Source organism: Myotis yumanensis, unplaced genomic scaffold (genome assembly GCF_028538775.1).
Source record: "Myotis yumanensis isolate MYYU_CA2020_CCGP unplaced genomic scaffold, mMyoYum1.0.hap1 SCAF_9, whole genome shotgun sequence".
Taxonomy (NCBI): domain Eukaryota; kingdom Metazoa; phylum Chordata; class Mammalia; order Chiroptera; family Vespertilionidae; genus Myotis; species Myotis yumanensis.
In genome coordinates, this window is record NW_027223760.1 from 56,573,025 (window position 1) to 56,592,443 (window position 19,419).

At 38.4% G+C, this 19,419-nt stretch overlaps 1 protein-coding gene across 1 annotated transcript in view; it reads right to left on the reverse strand.

The window, feature by feature from the left end:
* CRPPA (CDP-L-ribitol pyrophosphorylase A) overlaps window positions 1-19,419 on the reverse strand; it is a 163,949-nt gene that overhangs the window by 117,833 nt on the left and 26,697 nt on the right. The window contains exons 4-5 of the mRNA XM_070424386.1: window positions 9,030-9,134; window positions 2,963-3,008 (exon numbers count right to left, since the gene is read on the reverse strand). Coding sequence (XP_070280487.1) covers window positions 2,963-3,008; window positions 9,030-9,134 — 151 coding nt within the window. The remainder of the gene's footprint in view (window positions 1-2,962; window positions 3,009-9,029; window positions 9,135-19,419) is intronic.

Genomic DNA, 19,419 nt, shown 5'->3' on the forward strand with positions numbered 1-19,419 from the left:
AAAAGGAAAACACATGTGTAGCTGCACCCTTGGACATACCGCTCAATTCAATTCAACTCAATGTTAGAAGATGCAAAAGAAAAAAAGACTAGACATTCTTCCCACCTTCATTGATTCACAACCTAAAAGAGGTTCACATCAAGTTATGGGCAATGTTGAAATCCAAAAAGTTCTTAAAATAAATTTTTTAAACTGTTTCAATATATAAATTTGGTGGCCAAATCAGTCCTAAACTTGAACTGGCTAGAGGCTCAATAGCCATTACCCTTGTATTGAATGTAAACATTTACATATTGCAAGTCTTGTTATGTGGTGAGGTCCCAAATCCCACTGATGATGTGACATAATAAGTGGCGTGATGCAGTAGCTTTGGAGAATATAAAGTATTCCAAGTTCCAAAACACATGTAGCCCAAGGATTTCAGACAAGGGAATCTGAACAATCTCTACTTAAGGAATAAAAGGGAGAGTAACATTATGAAGAGGTAAACTGCTTAAGGTGGAAACCTGGATTGAAGAATGTATTTTCTATCCCTCTTAAGTTAGAATTAGCTTAGAAACCTTGGATATTGTGTAATATGGAAACAATAACACTACTTACATCACTGAGTTCCTGGAGAAGCAAGAAATGATCCATACAAAATGCTATAAACAATGCCTGGCACAAAGTAAATACCAATAAATACTGTGTAAAGAAAGTGCCTAGAAAAATACTTTAAACATTTACTAGGAAAAGACAAACAGGTGAATACAGAGTTCAGATAGTTATCCGGCTCTATACCATATCATATTTTGGAATTTTATTTTTAAAAATCTAAGCGTTTTCTTTTTCCTCTACCCAGAGGTATTTCTACCATCAGGCCTCAGAGGTAGTAGTATTAGTGCACGTCCTGGAGGCAGGTGGCAATCTCAGCGGAGCGAACAGGCATGTGGAGCTGATGGAACGTACTAGGATGCCAAGCTCTTAATGCACAGATATATTATTTGGAAAGAAATGAACAATGAAGAGCAACCTAGAGGAATGTTTCCTGAATTTAATGTACAAACTAATCAGCCAGAGTTTTTGTTAAAATACAGATTCTAACTTAATGTGATGGGGCCAGAATTCTGCATTCAAGTTCTCAGGGAGTCAGAAGGCTGCTGACCCACACGGGGAGTGGGAAGGCCCCAGAGCAGTGGTCCTCACTGTGACTTGGCAACGTCAGAATCTCTTGGGAGTTATTAGAAAAGCAAACCCTAGGGCATATGGAAATGCTGGGAGATTGTTGATCTAAATCGGCTGTTTACATCCAGGCAGACTTTTCCTGGGAATAAAAGTAGAATACTTTTTAAATACATTAAAAATAAAAGCAGTCTAGGAGACTGTGTCACCTAAATAAGAAAACTGACTTCTCTCTGCAAGCAATTACCAAAACTATAGGCCCTGCAATTACACTTAAAATGTAGGCTTTGACATGCTAAGAAGCCTGCTCTGAGGATACAGAGGCAGAAGTGTATAGAACCACTTACCAACTAGTCACAAAATAGATCATTTCCATTTCATCTAGTTAACAGAGATAGGGCTTTGTAAAGAAACCAAACTGAGTTTTATATTTCCTCGTGTTGAGAATGTAACCCAACCACATCATGGTTTAGCCAACTTCTCCAAAGTAATGTTTACACATCCCCTGGCTCATATGTAAATATATGTCAACAGTTTGATTTATAGCTATAGGTGATCAGTTTATATACACAGATACACAGACACAAATTACAGTACATTAATGGTTTGAAACACAATATTCCTAAAGGACAAAAAACCTGGAGGGTAAACTATAAATAAAGAATGTCATGACCAGAAAAAAGATTTCAGTTTTTTGATTGTTAAATAGGTGGTTTTCCCAAAACTTTATAATAGACTGATGCATTCAGAATTCAGATATCGTTTTCTTTTTCAACTTCCAAGTTTGAATGTACAAGTTGACCTTTCAAACAAGTTTACAAGTTCACCTCTCAGAAACTGAGCACACAGTTCTGTCCTCAATCTATTTTTAAAGAAATCAGTTACTGACCTTGAAAGGCACTGCACTTGCTTCAGGGCTGGGGGTGGACCCCCTTGATTTCTGCCAGGACCATGCCTTTCACACAGTGCTGCCCCAGAACACACCTCTGGTGTTCCCACCATGGGAGGGAGGGAGGGAGGAGTGCTTCTGTATGTGGTGAGCTGGGGCCAGGCTTGCTGCTCAACACCCAATGCAGGAAACAGTGCCCTCAACAAAGAATTACCCAACCTCAAATGCCAACAATGTCAAGGCCAGGAAGCCTTGCTTTAAGCAATTGATGTTCTGTATAGGCATCATTATTATATTCCAAGCACAGTGTGAAGCACAGGGATAAATATTTGTTGATTATTAAATAAATTACCTCTGTGTAGCTGGGGCCTTAGAGTCATAGAGATGAAAAAGAATGAGAAAGGGGTTATTATACATGTAATGTCTCAAACTACCAAACAAAATTAGTCATTGTCAGAACCAGAAAAAAATTTAAAAAGTCAGTCAGTCCAATCTCTGTGTTTTGGGAATAATATTTTCATATGAAAGATGCTGTCTAATGTACTGATATTATAGTGATGGGGGATCAGTCCTCTTAACAGTAAAAGTAAAATATAAAATCTTTATAAATTTACTAAAATATTGGTTTCTACTTTGAATAGTGCCAATGTCCCATACTTTCTTCAAATTAATAAAGCATTTCCTCTATAAAAAGTAAGACCAATATGACATAAATCACACATAATAAGTGATATTTCACAAGCGGGAAACAAAGCAACATGTAATTATTTTTCAAAAAAGCAAATCACAGACTTCCATGGCCTACAGGCATTTATACTTCTGAGAATTGTGAGATCTAAAATGTCATGAGAAATTCTGAACTGGCTTACATTTCTGAAACACAGGAACTGAGAGTCACAAGGCCAAACATACCCTTAATAATCGATTCAGCTGCATACAAATCTCGTTTGTAGGTCACCTAAAGGACAGATAAACCTCATTAGACTTAACAGAGCAGGAAGGAATGTGAGAGCAATAAAATTATGCCCCCAAGGAAATTCTTGATTTTAGAGAAACTATAAACACATAATACTGACAATTTCTAAATTACATCAACATCAGCAAATTCTGAATAATGTATTATATTTCTACAAATGGTTAAAGATTTGTTTATTGAATTCTTATTAATGTAACAGAAGTTTATCAAAGAATATGTGGTAGTATTTATATTAAAGTATTAGAATTATTGTTTAATAGTGAGGTTTTTACTTAGGAAGGAAGAAAAGGTAAGCATAACAAAAATCACCAAATCACATTTTTAGTTGAAATGAGGAAATTCTCAAAGGTCAATTCACATTAAGAAGGGAGTTTCTTCTGAATTGAGGATGTCTGTATGTACCCACAAGGTTCACCTTATGAGGATTTTATGGCTCTGATAAAAAGAGCAGAGAAGGCACCACCATGTGCATGAGAATAATCACAATCTTTCCTTAAAAACACGCAGCCTCCTTGCAATTGTAACGGGCTCTTTGTAATGTAACCTGACATGGTCCTATGGCAGATCATCCCAGGCCACATCAGTAAGCTCAGATATAGAACATGTCAGGTGTACTGCATCACAGAATAGTTCTCCTATACCATAGAACTGAAAATGTAGTAAGTAGTGAACTAACCAATAAATACTATAAGGTCTTAGGAGCTCATCATTCAAGTGCCCAGATGATTAGAATGCAAATCGTCTAAAAACCCACTTTGAGAAGTATTCACTGAATTAGTACCTTTCTATGCCTACAATTGAAACTATTTTTCCCCTCCAAATTATCTTATAACTACACTAGTACAGAAACTTTGCTCAGCTCAAGTGGCCCAGGGCACTTCTACCCAAAATAGATTCCTGCGCTATGCCTTTATCCTGGCTGATAAATCCTAGCCCAAAACTACAATCCAGAATTAAAGTAGCAGTCAATTTGTAAGATAGATGAGAAGTTGCTCAAGCATTCAACTAATATATTTAAATTAAATGTGACATTGCTACATTATCTCTAAATCAAGTACATGCCAACCAAAACTAGTACTATAGTTACTGATCTACTATCTGGAAAAAAATAGAAAACAGACATTTAAAAGTTCATGCTGTGCATTTTACCAAATTAAAGGATGTATTGATCTCATTCATTCATTTAGCAAATACTTACCATATAACTACTGTGTTCTAGGTCCTATTCAAGGTCCTGTTCTAAGTGCGGGCAACAGAGGATTCAAAAGAATGGGCAAAACTCCTTCACTTGAGTGGACTACATTTTAGTGGAGAGATTTTTCTTATAAGAGACAGAGAAGTATTGATCAGACCGTCAAACCTCAGAGGGAAGGTAGGGGAGGGTGGGGGTAAGGGGGAGAGTTCAACCAAAGGACTTGTATGCATGCATGTAAGCCTAACCAATGGACACAGACAACAGGGGGGTGAGGGCATGAGGGGGGAGGTGGGGGGAGGCAATGGGGGGCTAAGGACACATATGTAATACCTTAATCAATAAAGAAATGTTTAAAATAAATAAGTAAATAAATAAAACTCCAAAAGAAAGTGTTAAATGTTTTTCTTTAGTTGTTTGAAAAATCAAAGTTAGCTAGGTATCTGAAATCAAGATTCAATGTTTGCAATTTAAATGAGAAAATGCCTTTTTTCTACATTTGTCCACTGTGTAGGATAAACTTAGAAATTAATGGGAAGGTGGTTAATTACCTTAATTACCATTATTCATCTCTATCCCCTCCTGCTTTTGTTGAGGGATAAGACTGCATTCCAACTTAAAATAGAATTGTGAAAGTCCCTTTTTTTTTCTCAAATAAATCTTACTGATGGTTTTAATTAAAAGAAAACTTGGTTTCAAATACTAAAATGTTTTTCTAGCATACTTCCAAGACAACATTTTTGCATTGGAGTCTGTTTTATGAATAAAATACATGTCTTTATTACCCAAAGGTCCTCTCGCCACTATTATTAAATAATTAACTGTGCAAACAAGAAAGAGTCCTAAATTTCCTTTTTTTGTCTACTTTTTTCTTATAGGCTGCGAATACCAACTATGTGCTGATTAAAGGTTTTGTATTTTATTAATATCTTCAACATAAAGCCTTATTGAATAACTCAGCAATACTTCTGTAACACTGTTGTAATAAAATAAATAACAAAATATTCCTGTTAAACTTGATAAGTACTGAGTCTAAAACAGCCCTTTTTTCTAATATATATCAAAGGGAAAAGTACTGGGAAATGTAATTCTGAATTAATGACTTACTCCTTTTCTGTCAGACTCTTATAGTAATATAGGTTGCCCTTTCCTTATTTTTAATTTCAAAAGCAGTTTAATGATCAGTTTTGAAGTTGATTTTCTTCTGTCAGCATGACCTACAGTTTTTCTTTGTCTTTACATGACACATTATGACAGTTACTTTTTAAAAAAATCAACCTTGTAGTGATGGGAGGGAGCCCTGGTCCTCTGATTTACTTGTTTTCACACAGGGGCTTCAGAGCCTCAGGGGCCACCTGCACTCCAGGGGAGGGGCTCTGTGCAGCTGAGAATCTGAGCCCCACACCTGCCACTCACCTAGGGAAGCTCAAGTTCTGTCTGTGTAGCTCGACTGTGCTTCATTGCAATATTTCATCTGGGTAAAGTGTTTAGGATACACACACACATACACTCACATGAAATATACATATATACACATATGCATGTATACATGTGTATACATACATATATGTACTTTTGTCAATGGAAGAAAAACTTGAAACTGAGAGCCACAGAGATAGTTTTCTTCCAACTACTAGGCCAGGGCTCTCTGAGCTACCTCCAGGTGAGCACCCAAAAAACACAAACACTGTCACACCTACTTTGTGTTGTTCCATCTGCATTAACACTCAATATCGTAATGAGACTTTTCAGGGCCAAGTCCAGTTGGCTATCATCTTACATGAGTTAAGTTATACTACACTGAATGTTCTCCCACCTTTCACTGCATAAGGAAATGAATATGTAACTCCAGTAATTAGAATCCAGAAAATCTTAAAATTTAAAGATATATGATGTTTACTAGATACAAACGTAGACTAGGGGATATTTATTATGTTTATTTCTATTTCATCAATTACATCTATGTTGAAAATATTCTTTCCTTTACACTGAATAGCTAGATGAAAACCTCCAAAAAAGGAATTATGCCACCACAGTGTATTTTTGAGATTTTAAAAACAGGCAAAAACTGAGACTGTTTTGTTTCTTTGGTTCTTAACAAGGATGCTAGAACACTTGGCTCTTAAAAAACAAGTTCACATCAAAAGGAATCCTCAAGAGTCAGCCATTCCATTGAGTAATACTATGATGACTCAAATGCTTCAGAAACTCCGCCTAAAGAAGCCTTTTCAGACAACGGGACACAGCTGAATTTCTTAAATAACTGGTTATAAAACTCCTATAAATCTTTCAAGCCTTGAGGATGGTTTTACATTTAGAAACAGGAAGTCTCTTCAATTAGATCTGTACAGTGTAGTCAGTGATCAAATATTTAATTATATTGGGACAAAAACACAGCACATCCATACATTAAAAAGATGGAAGTCCTATAGGCAAGATGGAATTCCACTGAGTGCAGAATGTGTTCACTGAGCCTGACAAGGCACCAGCACTCAGAAAGCATGAGAGCTAACACCTGTTCCTGGAGTCAGTCCTGTTCTCTTCTGTGGTTGGTCACTCTTTGGGGAGGGGGTGGCTCATTTATGGGGAGGTCCTCCTCTCTGCAGGGTGATTTGAAAAAACTGATGTTTCCTCTATGCCCCAGGGTATCTGCTGCAAGAACACTGGCATCAACTCTGAATTTTACCTTTTACATTTATTTCTACCAAAAAAAAAAAGTATGTAAAATACAGAAATAATAACCCTCCTGGGATTTCTGGTATCAGAGTAACAGTCCTAGTCATTCCTCACACCACTGAGAGGGTGAACACCCTGCCTTCGGAGAGGTAGGGGAAGGTGTCCTGGCCCTGCTGTTTTCTGGTAGTGCCATGCCTCTTGAGATGTGTTTGTCACTGTGTCAGATTTCTGAATCATGCTCCAGGTACTTGGCACAGCCACCCGAGTCCAGTACTAATTTTAGCATAATTATACTAAATCTTTTCTCAAATCCGAGTTTTAGCCAATGGTAGAATCATTGGAATTATTATAGAATTAAAACACTAATGTCAAAGCATATATTCCATTGTTTTGGTTTAAAAGCAATTGAAATAATCTTTATCCATACAAAATGGTAATACCATAAAATTAATTAAATTAGAAGCCTATACTAAAGACATTTCATACAATGTCATCCTAAGAGGCTAAATAGGGCTAAATAAAAAGCTGGGAAATTATTTTTAAAAAAACTAGGGGCCCAGTGCACGAATTCATGCACCTTGAAAGGAACTGTGGGCCATGAGGCTGCAGTGGGCACACAGGGGCGGGTCTCAGCCCATCCTCTGTGCCCCCACCCGACCCCTCCCACCGCGGCCCCCAGTCCCATCTGCCGGCAGTCCCACTCCTGCAACCACAACTCCCACACGCTGATGGCGCCGGCCCCGCTCGCACCAGCTGATGGCGCAGAGCTATTGGGGCTGGCGCCAGCAGTGGGTGCAAGTGGGGCTGGAGCCATCAGAGGGTGCGAGCAGCAGCTGCTGCCCCGACTGCCTCTCAGGAGCAGGGGGAAGTGAAGAAGCCCTCAGAGGCGATTGGGGCCAGTAGCTGCCGCTCACACCTGCTGAAGGCACCGAGCAATCAGAACTGGTGCCCGGCGCCAGCAGTGGGTGTGAACAGCAGGGCCGGCACTGGCAGTGGGTGTGAGTAGCGGCTGCTGGCCCCGATCACCCCTCAGGAGCAGGGGGAGGTGGAGAAGACCTGAGGGGTGATCGGGGTCGGCAGCTGCCACTGGCACCTGCTGACGGCACTGAGCGATTAAGGCCAGCACCAGGCACCACAGGCAGTCGGTGCAAGCGGCAGCTCCGACGCCGGCAGCGAATGCAAGCAGGGCCAGTGCTGGCAGCAGGTGTGAGCACCAGGTGGGACTACGGTGCAGGGGAGCAAAGAATTTTCAATAATCACGAGGCTCACCCCGATGACAGCGACTGGCACCCCGCCTTGGACTGGTGCCCCCGCTCACCTGCTCCACTATCCTACCGTGGCCAACGCCTGCCATGTTCTGCGCATATCCCCTGGTGGTAAACGCATGTCATAGTGACTGGTTGTTCGGTTGTTCTGCTGTTCAGTCTATTTGCATATTAGGGTTTTATATATATAGATATAATGGTAGAAGATAATGAATGACAGGAGGCAGGAGGAGGAAACAGGGAACCAGAAACAACTGCAATATTTATACTCTAAGTAATGTCACCTCACTTAAGAAAAGAAATGTGATATCTATAAAAGGCCTCATAACTGTCATATGAAATACTTTTTTGCCCAATCCATTGCATTACATGCCCCTTTAGAATTCAAGATCCTGTTAAAGCACATCATAATTCCAAAAAAAATTGGCACTCCCACCCCAGGACTATTGTGGAAAGCAGAGTTCTATCCTCAAATCCAGTTGAGTGTAAGGAAATAGAGTAAAAGGACACACATAGAGAACAAGAAAAAAAAATGTGAATAAAGCAGTCTTACTGGCTAACTAGATTTTTAAAAATAAATTGTGTCAAAGTAAATTTTCTTAAAACCAAACAATAGAAATGATACCATACTTTGATGGCTCAGAAAATCCAGTGAAACTCTTTTAAATCCCTTAGTGTAGGCATACACACACACACACACACACACACACACCTTTTCTTCCAGAAAGTGTTTCAGCATGAAACCAAGTATTTTTATACTACTTCCCCGTTTTCTAAAGCACCTGTATAAGGTGTTTGTACTTGCAACATGTGTCTTCAGGAATGACATAAGCACAGACAATTCCCAGAACAAAGTACCAACTCCATTACCTTCCAGAGATCAGGTGATCCTTCCACAAGTTTGGCTTTGACATGACAGTATTTTAGAGCCAGTTGCAAACATTCAGTTCCAAATTCCAGGTCATAGTCACTACACTGGGTAGGGGGAAAAAGTGTTAACAAGTTAAAATAAAATTTTAAGGAAAATTTAATCAATTATTGTATAATCAATTACATAGAAAAAAGGAAGAGCCTAGAGAATTTCCAAGCTCTTTGATTAGCTACTGATTATTCAAGTTATAAAATAATTCTCCTTATGCCCTAAAAGCCAGTAGAAAATAGGAATGTTTCAATTGTAAGAGTCTCAAACTTCCTCAGTCATTTCAGGTGTCAGATAAACATAATATTTAATTTCTTTTGTTCATAAGCTATCTTTCCAAACATGTTTCTAAAATGCCTGAGGATTTCCTATCATTAACAAATATATGTATTCATAAAACTCCAAATCCCATACCTTATATGTATATCAATTTATAGTTGTAGGTCATAGGTCTCTCATTCACCTGAATAGTTTAAATATCAATACATCCTTTTAAAATTATTTATATTTTTATTCTGAAACTGGACACAGTTTTACAAAGGTCTTTTATACATTTAGGAATATATAAACAACAACATTTTAAAGCATATTAAGCAGAATCATTAAAATGACCAACATAATATAATTTAGCTGAATAATACTGAGTGCCTATTATATGCTTTGTATTAAGTGACACCATATAAATATAAATGAGACATTTATTGTGTCCTTAAGGACTCAAGTCTAGAAGGGGAGACTGGTTTATAACAAACATTTTGCTACCGAATGTGACAGATGTAGCCCTAGAAGAGAATCTAGAAGTAGGTCAGGAGATAAAATGCTTAATGCTATGTGAGGGCTTCAGGGAAGACCTAGCAGAGGAAAACCTCTATTTTGTACTTCCAGCATCTGCACAATCTCATCTAGCAGTATGTGAGAGAGATGTGTGTACAGTGACCGTGTTCTCTTTAACCTGTGGTTAAATCCCAAAGATGACTAGCAATGACGTTTTTCCTGACTCTTCCCAGAGGCAGGATACTGAGCACACCTGGGGACAGCCCTCAACATGCTCACAAAGTGAATACTGAGAGGAGCCCATAGCAACAGCTACTCCTGCCATCCCAGCTGGTGGGGTAAGAATATTACTTGATGCTGTGCCCTGCCAACCATGTGATATACTAGACAAGATGGCAACAGCCTATGAATTGCATAAAGTCTCCAGGATCACTGGGAATCATGAAAAATTATGGGTCAGGTATAAATACATACCAGAAATAGAGGCTAAGTATTTTGACAGAAAGACTAGTCTAAACTTTTCATTCATTGGATAGAATGATATTACAACTATTCATGGATTTTTTAGTAATTTTTGACATTAAAACCTTGCTTTCACAATGAGTTCAAACAATGCATGCTTCATGACAAGTTGCATTTGAACTTCTGTGTCACAAGAACATTGACGATGACTTCCACTTTTCTCTAGGATATGGGAAGTTGGAAAAAATGATGCTCATTTCTGAAGAAAAGAAACAGCAGGTAAACTATACAAGCACAACTTTTTCTTGAACCCAGAACTGAGGCCACAGATAATCACTAAACAGACATTTTTAAGTTATGAATAAGAAATCAATAGTGATAAAATGAAATTATAAAAAATAAGATATTAATACAAAGGCAGAGAGAAAAAGCACAGATGGAACTAATAGAAAATACCCAGCAAGATGATATTTAACCAAGAAAGATAATGCATGTATACTTGCACAAAATGTCAACATTTACTATCCAGCATGGGAGTCGTAGTGATATCACTTATCACATGAAATACACACACACACACACACACACACACACACACACACAGATGCTGAGAATTCCATGCCTCCCTAAACTTGGAGCCCAAGTTAGTGTGGAACAATGTTCTCCCCAGACAGAAGTCCTGAGGACACTCTTTTCAGAGGTCCCCAAATTCAAAGTCCATCCCAGTCATGTTACACTAAAGATCACAGTCAACAAGTTTCATCTTCAAACCCACCAACCAGTCTCCAGCACACAAACATGAGCAGAAAGCCCAGATTTAACTGAAATCCAAGGGAAAACTCAAACATCAAAGTTAAAAAGGCAAAAAGTAAAAATTTTTGGAGAAACTAGAAATTACGCAGTTGAAAAAAAAGCCCAAAATTAAAAAGGATATATACTCATAAACCAAGACAGGATAATATTTAAAAGGGTGGAAAACTGAAAAATAGGAGAGAAAAGAATAATTAATGATAAATACAAAGTCCAATATGTTTTTTATAAAAAAGAAGAAGAAAGAAAACAGAAGGAAAGAACAGAAAAGGGTAGGACAAGGAAACAACCTAATAAATTTTTTAAACTGCAGTAATGAAGAACATGAGTCTCCAAATTAAAAATCCTTATGAAATAAAGAAGCTAATAGATGAAAGTACAATTAGCAGCAACAACAAAAGGTCTTATAAAGAAGCAGAAATCCAACTTAGTTGAGACTTCTTAATAGCAACAATAAAAATCAGAAAAACAATGGAATGGTTTCTGCATAATTTCGAAGGTAATGATTGTCAATGTAAAACTATACTCCCAGAAAAGCTATATATCATTTTTGAGGACAGAATATAAAGTTTTACAAATATTGGAGGTCTCAACAGAATTTAAATTTCTGTGGGCTCATTTTTGAGCTTTATAACAGACTTTGGAGAGCAGTTTTAGGTTCATAGCATAATGGGGCCGAAGGTACAGATATTTCCAATATACCCCCTACTGCCACATAGTCACAGCCTGACCCACTATACTAGTAAAAACCCTATACCAGAGTGGTACATTTATTAAAATCAATGAACCTACACCACTAAATCATTATCATCCAAAGCCCAGAGTTTACATTAGAGTTTACTCTGATTGTTTCACATCATATAGTTTGATACAAATGTATAATAATCTATCTATATCATAAAAGGCCTGTGGTTGTGACACCGTAATGGCGAAACGACCAAACAACCGGTCACCAGGAGGTGCATGGAGCACCTCTTGTGGGCCAGGACTCACAGCTCCCGCGGAGCTGGTGGGGCTGGCGCAGCGGAGGTGGGGCCCATGGCTCACACAGGGCGGGTCTGGGGTCCCGTCAGCACGGTCTTGCATGATTTTGCACACTGGGCCTCTAGTATATATATAAAAACCTACATGACCATTCAACCATTCAACCAGTAGCTATGACATGCACTGACCACCAGGGGGCAGACACTCAGCGCACAGGTATGGAAACATGGAATAGATTGATGAATCGCAGAGGGAAAGGGGAACAAAGAAGGGCGGGAAGAGATTAACCAAAGATCTTATATGCATACTAGAGGCCCGGTGCACGGATTTGTGCACCCGCGGGGTCCCTCGGCCTGGTCTGTGGGGATAGGGCCGAATTCACGCACCGGGCCTTTGACATCCCCTGAGGGGTCCTGAATTGTGAGAGGGTGCAGGCCTGGCCAAGGGAGCCCACCAGTGCACAAATCCGTGCACCGGGCCTCTAGTATATTATAATTCCTTTACTACACAAATCTTTGTTTCTCTAGAATTAGAACTTATCTTTTGTTTTAAGTGTTTAGTTTTCTATATACACATAACTCATTCAACAGCAAACACTTAGCTATTTGTCTATATCTACTCTCAAGATATTCACACACATAAGACATTTTGACAATTTTATATTCCTGAAGAAGTCACCTTTGGAGCCTTCTAACCTTTTTCAACATGGACTAGTTACCCTCTGCCAGCCACACAGATATCACCCAAAAAAACTTTCTATATCATCGTCCAGAGGATAATCTCCATCTTTCCCCTGTCATGGGTCTCCTATCTCCTGTATCCCAAATAACCTTTCTTGATTTGACTCCCTAACTTTTTTGGAACAAATCATCTAGTAGCTTTCTCAGAAAGGGAGCATAAGAGGTAAGTTTTTTAAAACTCTTTTTGGTACATTATTTCTTTGATACTTCTTTCTCTCCATTTTTTTCTTTTTGGAAAATTTTGTTATAGAGTATTGGCTCTTTAGTCTGGACTTCAATTTCATTTCATTTCCTATGTATTTTTTGCCCTTTGGGGGAAGGTTCCTCAGATTTATTTTTAACCCTAGATTTTCTTTTTCTCTAAATCTTTATTTTTCTAGCATTTTTATCTTGTTTTATGCTTCAAATAACTTTTCTCTCTGAAATGATAGTTTTTGTTGTTGTTAATCCTCACCCAAGAATATTTTTTCCATTGATTTTTAAAGTGAGTGGAAGGGAGGGGGAGGAGAGAGAGCAATATCAACGTGAGAGAGACACATTGATTGATTGCCTCCCACATGCGCCACAACCAGGGTCAGATCGGACCTGCAAGCCAGGTAGGTAACCTGGACCAGAAGTCAAGCCCACAACCCTTTCATGCACAGGGCCAGGTGGATGCTCTAACCATTTAGGCACACAAGCCAGAGCTAAATTTTTAAAAGATTTCCCTTCCCTGCTTCCTCCATATTATTCTTTTCTGTTTGTTTTGGTCTTTGTCTTCCACAGTAAGTGCATTCTTTAGATGGTATGATAATACTTGTCAGCTTATATTTAAGAGTAGAAGATTAAAAAGGTATTACATGATGAGTACAGAAGAGTGAGCTTTATTGTAGGGTGATGTGGTTGAAAAGTTTACTGGGGAACCTCTAAGGATAGTATTTTTAGGGTTTTCTTCTTAGACTGAACAGATTCCCAAAACTAAACTTCCAATTTCTAGCCGGAGGGAAAGGCAAACCTTTAGGGTACTGGCTGCTGAGTGGGAGAAGAGGCCACAGGCCTCCCCATTCTTCAGGCACATGGTCTGTTAGTCACTCTTTGGTCAAGATATTCATTCTCTTGACTACACCCAATATTCTCCCTTCACATGGTGGGTGCTTCACCCCCACCTGCCTCTGTAGGTAGAACAGTGGGGTCATAAAATAGAGAAGGCTATTTAAAGATCAGACTGCTTCTAAATAGTGTTCAGCAAGCCCACCTTATTTTGTCCCCTTCCCCTGAGTTCTAGAGGTAGCTGGTGCTGCAAGGTCCTGAACATTTTGGGAATTCTACTGTAGGCAATTTCAATTTTTAGCCAACCCTACAATTTTTCTTAAATAATCCAACCTTCTCAGATCTACTTCATTGATTACTACTCACTTACCTGCTTCCCAGGTATTTGTTTGCCATTGTCCTTTCTCTTATTCTCCTTGTCCTTGTGGGTCCATGTCATTTTTTAAACCCTTTCTAAGTAGCTTTATAAGGTTTCAGTAGTTGGAAAAATTAGATACACATTCAGTTGGTTATCTTTACCCAGAAACAGGAGTGTGTGCATTCTAATTAGATAAATAATTCCAAGTTGTCTTCCATAAAGGTGGTTTCAATTTATGTTCCCATAAGCAGTGTAGGAGAATGTAGCATGGTTGTTAACATGAGGTAAATGAATAGGGCTCATCGGGACTGTAAAAACCTCTGAAAAAAAGTATTTTTTGTATAATGTGGTTATTTTTCTTGGAAGATATTTCACAAGTTTCAGAGCTTTTATAACACACACAATAAAGTTAGGAACCATTGTTTTATGGTAATTATGTAATGGTCATGGCTACAAATAATCCGATTACATATCTATCCTTCCAGCTTTAACATCATTCACAGTATTATTTCTGCAAGGCAGCCTGGGAAGTTTGCCCAACAAAGAACAATATACAGTATACATTAGATAAAAACTAAATCAAAGGCATGCATGCACAGGTTCCTCAGGCTGCAGTCACAGACCTCAGCTCAGAATGTCTCAAGTAGAAACAAAATAGGCTATCTTACAATTAGATAAACAATGAACACCTGCATTCAATTTATCACCTGAAAATCAAACTCAAAGCATTTTGCATACATTTACATTGTTTGAATTATGCAATGTATTTTTGAATGGCACGAGAGACAGTTATCCAAGAAGCTTTGTTCTCACAATACATAGGATCACTTTATGAGTAAATAAATAAGTCCATATGAGACTGATAATAATAGATTCAGCACTCACTCTTCAGGGAACAATGTTCAAATGATCTGGCGAAGGACAAGATTTCTCTGGGTATAAATTTTTAAATAAGCTTACATAGAGTTACATTCACAAGAGGCTTTTAAACACCTATCAGGTGAAAAAACAATCCTGTCAGTTTTTCACATTTTGCCAGCCCTACCCAAGCAAAATCTATTATAAACTTTGACGCAAGCACCATCCAATCTAGCCATACTAAACATTATCTAGACCAGTGATGGCGAGCCTTTTGAGCTCGGCGTGTCAGCATTTTGAAAAACCCTAACTTAACTCTGGTGCCGTGTCACATATAGAAATTTTTTGATATTTGCAACCATAGTAAAACAAAGATTTATATTTTTGATATTTATTTTATATATTTAAATGCCATTTAACAAAGAAAAATCAACCCAAAAAATGAGTTCGCGTGTCACCTCTGACATGCGTGTCATAGGTTCGCCATCACTGATCTAGAAGATGCTATTTCTTTTTCTGCACCCAAATAATTAGGGGAAGTTACATGGGAGAACAAATTTCACCAGTAATTCTAAAACTATGATTTTAACCATTTCTATTGACTTTCACAATCAAATAATATCAAGCACAATTAAAAACTCAGAGTCTGACTGGAATATTTTACTCTTGTCTCTTGAGTATCTCCTTTGGGAAAAAAAACAACAAAAAACTGGTGAAAAGTTAGCAATAAAATTAAAAGGAAATTAAGATACTGCCCAGAAACACACTGAGTAGATATAATCCTGTCCCAATGTAAACTACTAAGGTAAAAACTGAATCCTATAGTGCTATCCAAACCCAGAGAAAAGGCAGCTTTAAATTCATGAACAAACAATGGTTATAAAGCTCTTATCATAACCTCCAAAGGTCATGAGGATCTGAAATAAATCGAGGAAATATAGAGAAGGGAGGCCCAGAACCAGAAGTTCGTTCAGCAGCAACAGGATTGGTGATGTTATTACCCAGGTTGGAAGATGTAGAAAAAAGAGCAGGTCTATTGGATAGGTTAATGGTACCAATTAGATTGAAGTCACATGTAGGACATCTAGTAAAAGTAGTCAAAGGAAATTATAAATATATGCCCAAAATTTAAGAGAGAAATCTGAAAAAAAGAATGACCAGAAAAATTGGGGAACATATATCCATTTACTAAGCAAATAATTATGGAAAGTTTGCCAGACAACACTCTAAGCACTAGATGAATAAGGTTGGAGGAAACCATACTAGCAAATGCAACACAAGGAAATGACAGCACTATTGGAGATGTATTCACAGACTAAGGAAAATGAAAAGACGAAACAATGATTTCACAAGATCAGTTTTATTTATTTATTTTCACAAGATTGCAAAGAATTTAACTTGAGTTCAGTGGAAGCAATTAAAATTGTATCTGCTTTAAATCCAAGTTAGACCATTATCTCAAGTCCTTTTATTGACCAAAAGTATAGTTGAAAAATTATCACACCTTCTACACAAACAGCTTTTCCAGTAGTCTCTTTCTGACCCACTCCTTATATGAATTTTAGCACCTTAAGCCTTCTGCATGAATTGAAAATTCCATGTTAATTTAACAAAGGAAGTGTATCCTAGGATAAGGCTGAAAATTTCAATTCACAGTTTCAAGTGACCCAATAGTCTTTTCTTTAAAAAAACAAACAAAAAACAAACAGGTGTGCTCCTGCCCAGTCAATCCCCATTCTATACAAACTCCCAACTCCCACAGGAAATGCCCATTCACAGTGGAAGCTTAGACACAACAAATACCCAAATGAGAACTGCAATCAAAGCAAAGAGCAAGTAGCTCTGACTCAAGTAATAAGAATGCATCTCTCTTGTTTAACTTATAATACATTCTAATATATAATTGCTACATATGAATTTTAAAGGAAAAAATATATAATTGAATTAAAATGTGATAAGGCTAACACTTAATTGCTATATGTATATTTTAAAGTAAGAAAATACATATATATGTATATATATACAATTGAATAAAAATGTGATATGGCTGCTGTAACCGGTTTGGCTCAGTGGATAGAGCATCGGCCTGCGGACTGAAGGGTCCCAGGTTTGATTCCGGTCAAGGGCATGTACCTTGGTTGCGGGCACATCCCCAGTAGGAGGTATGCAGGAGGCAGCTGATCGATGTTTCTCTCTCATCGATGTTTCTAACTCTCTATCCCTCTCCCTTCCTCTCTGTAAAAAAATCAATAAAATATATTTTTTAAAATGTGATATGGCTAATGTGTCCTAATTCTATAAGCTGGGGTGAGCAGCTGCTGAAGTCTCTGCTCATCTCGTTCAGGCTTCCAATTCATTTTTCCCTCGGTTCTTTGGAATAGTGCCCCATATGAGCGCAGTTCAGTAGTCAGCACATAATCCTGCCTCCCTCTGGGCTTCCTACATTGTGCAGTATGTCCCCCAATTCCAAACTTCCCTAGCAAACCTACATTCCATCCTCTGGATCCTCAGGATGATAATAATAACAATAATAATAACAGCTGTCTGCCTTGCCACTACAGACACTAAGAAGAGACAGAGGGGAAGAGGGGGAAGGCAGAGGAGGGAGGACTAAACGTATCATTCAGCACTCAGCCAGGAGTCATAAACTATACAATAATTTGAACAAGAAAGATTTAATTTACAGCATGATTAACTTAGTACTAAAGTTTAACTACTAAGAAAGAATAAAAATTCTAAAATATACAGTAAATCTGAGGGAAAATACCCAAGGAAGAAACAAACTTGGGAAAAAGGGCAGGGGGGTGAGGGGAACTCTCTCCAAGGCTGGGATTGGAACCTCATTGAAGATTTGGCTATGGCCCCCTGGATGGTGGGGAGGTTTTGAAGCTTGACCAGTGCCAGAGATGGTGCATAGTGGGCAGGCCAAGGCTGTTGTGGTAGCCAAAATGGGGGAGGACTGGCAAGCCGGGAGCCTCCCTCTGATGGCCAGAGCCTGAGGCTGATGAACAGAGGGTTGCAGAGAGGGACTGACAAGCTGGCAGCCTGTTGCTGGAATGCCAAGAAACCAAGGTTGGCAGGCATGGAGCCGCAGTTCAGGACTGGCAAATGGGCAAATCTCCACCATGTCAGCAGGCAGAAGCCAGCAGGCAGAGAAAGGCAGGCCAGAACTGGCATCACACACCTGCTAAAGAGTGAAGGGCACTCAATGCCACAGATACATGCCCGTGGCAGCTGTGGCAGCAGGAATAAAACCAGGAGGAAAGCCCCTTCTGTTGGCAGTGCCCCTGGAGCATCCTCTACTGATGAAGCTTAAAACCTTGGCAAAGGAAAGATGTCCAATGGATGCAGCAAGGTATAGTGAATAGTGGATTTAGAGCCGAGAACCACACTGTATAAATGTGGACCTTACCCAGTGTGACTCCCTTCCTTGAACAGTTAATCCCTTCTGATTTTTTCCCTATTTTTGGTCACTCTTTAATGCCATCATACAAATGCAAATATATACTATACATTTATACATCTCATATCTCTCTCTCTGTATACCTGTCTCTGTCTCGCTCAATAGAGACAGATAAGTATCGGTTTATAATTTTTATAACTGGAAAGTTGGCTGTTCAAGCTATTCTGTCGTTACTAAGAGCCAGAGTCCTGGGTAATGATTTGACATAGAATCTAGAAAATACAGTAATTCCTCACTTAATGTTGTCATAGTTCTTGGAACTGTGGCAAAACAATGTATAATGAAGCCAATTTTACCAGAGGCCAGATATTTTCAGCTTTTTGCATCTCATGGCACACATAAATGAATTATTAAAATTCTGTGGCATACCAAAACATATATTTTTGTCGATCTGACAAAAAAAAATAGGTTTAATTTTGATTCATTCACATAGGATGGCGGTTGTTGTGTAGGCTGTTGTCATTTTCTTTTTATTTACAATATAAGGGAAAAGAGGTCAGTGCCCCTAACTAAATTGCATGTTTTAAGAATTCTTGCGGCATACCAGTTGAAAATCATTGCCATGGGCTAATTGATATAAAAAAGAGTTAAGTTCCACAGCATCACATCAATGCTGTAACAAAATGATGTTGAACGAAATGATGTTATTTGAGGACCTGCTGTGCTGTAAGCAGGGAACTAGTACCTCTATTTTATGTTTCAGACTACCTACTGTGAGGTTTATAAAGTGCATGTCCACCTTGGCATTCAGTGGTGCATATAAATTTCACTAACAATAAGTCTTTGTCCAAAATACTCTCAGTGAAAAAACTGATTTCCACTAGTCCTAAAGAAATTTAGAAAAAAATTTGGTTTATTCAAAA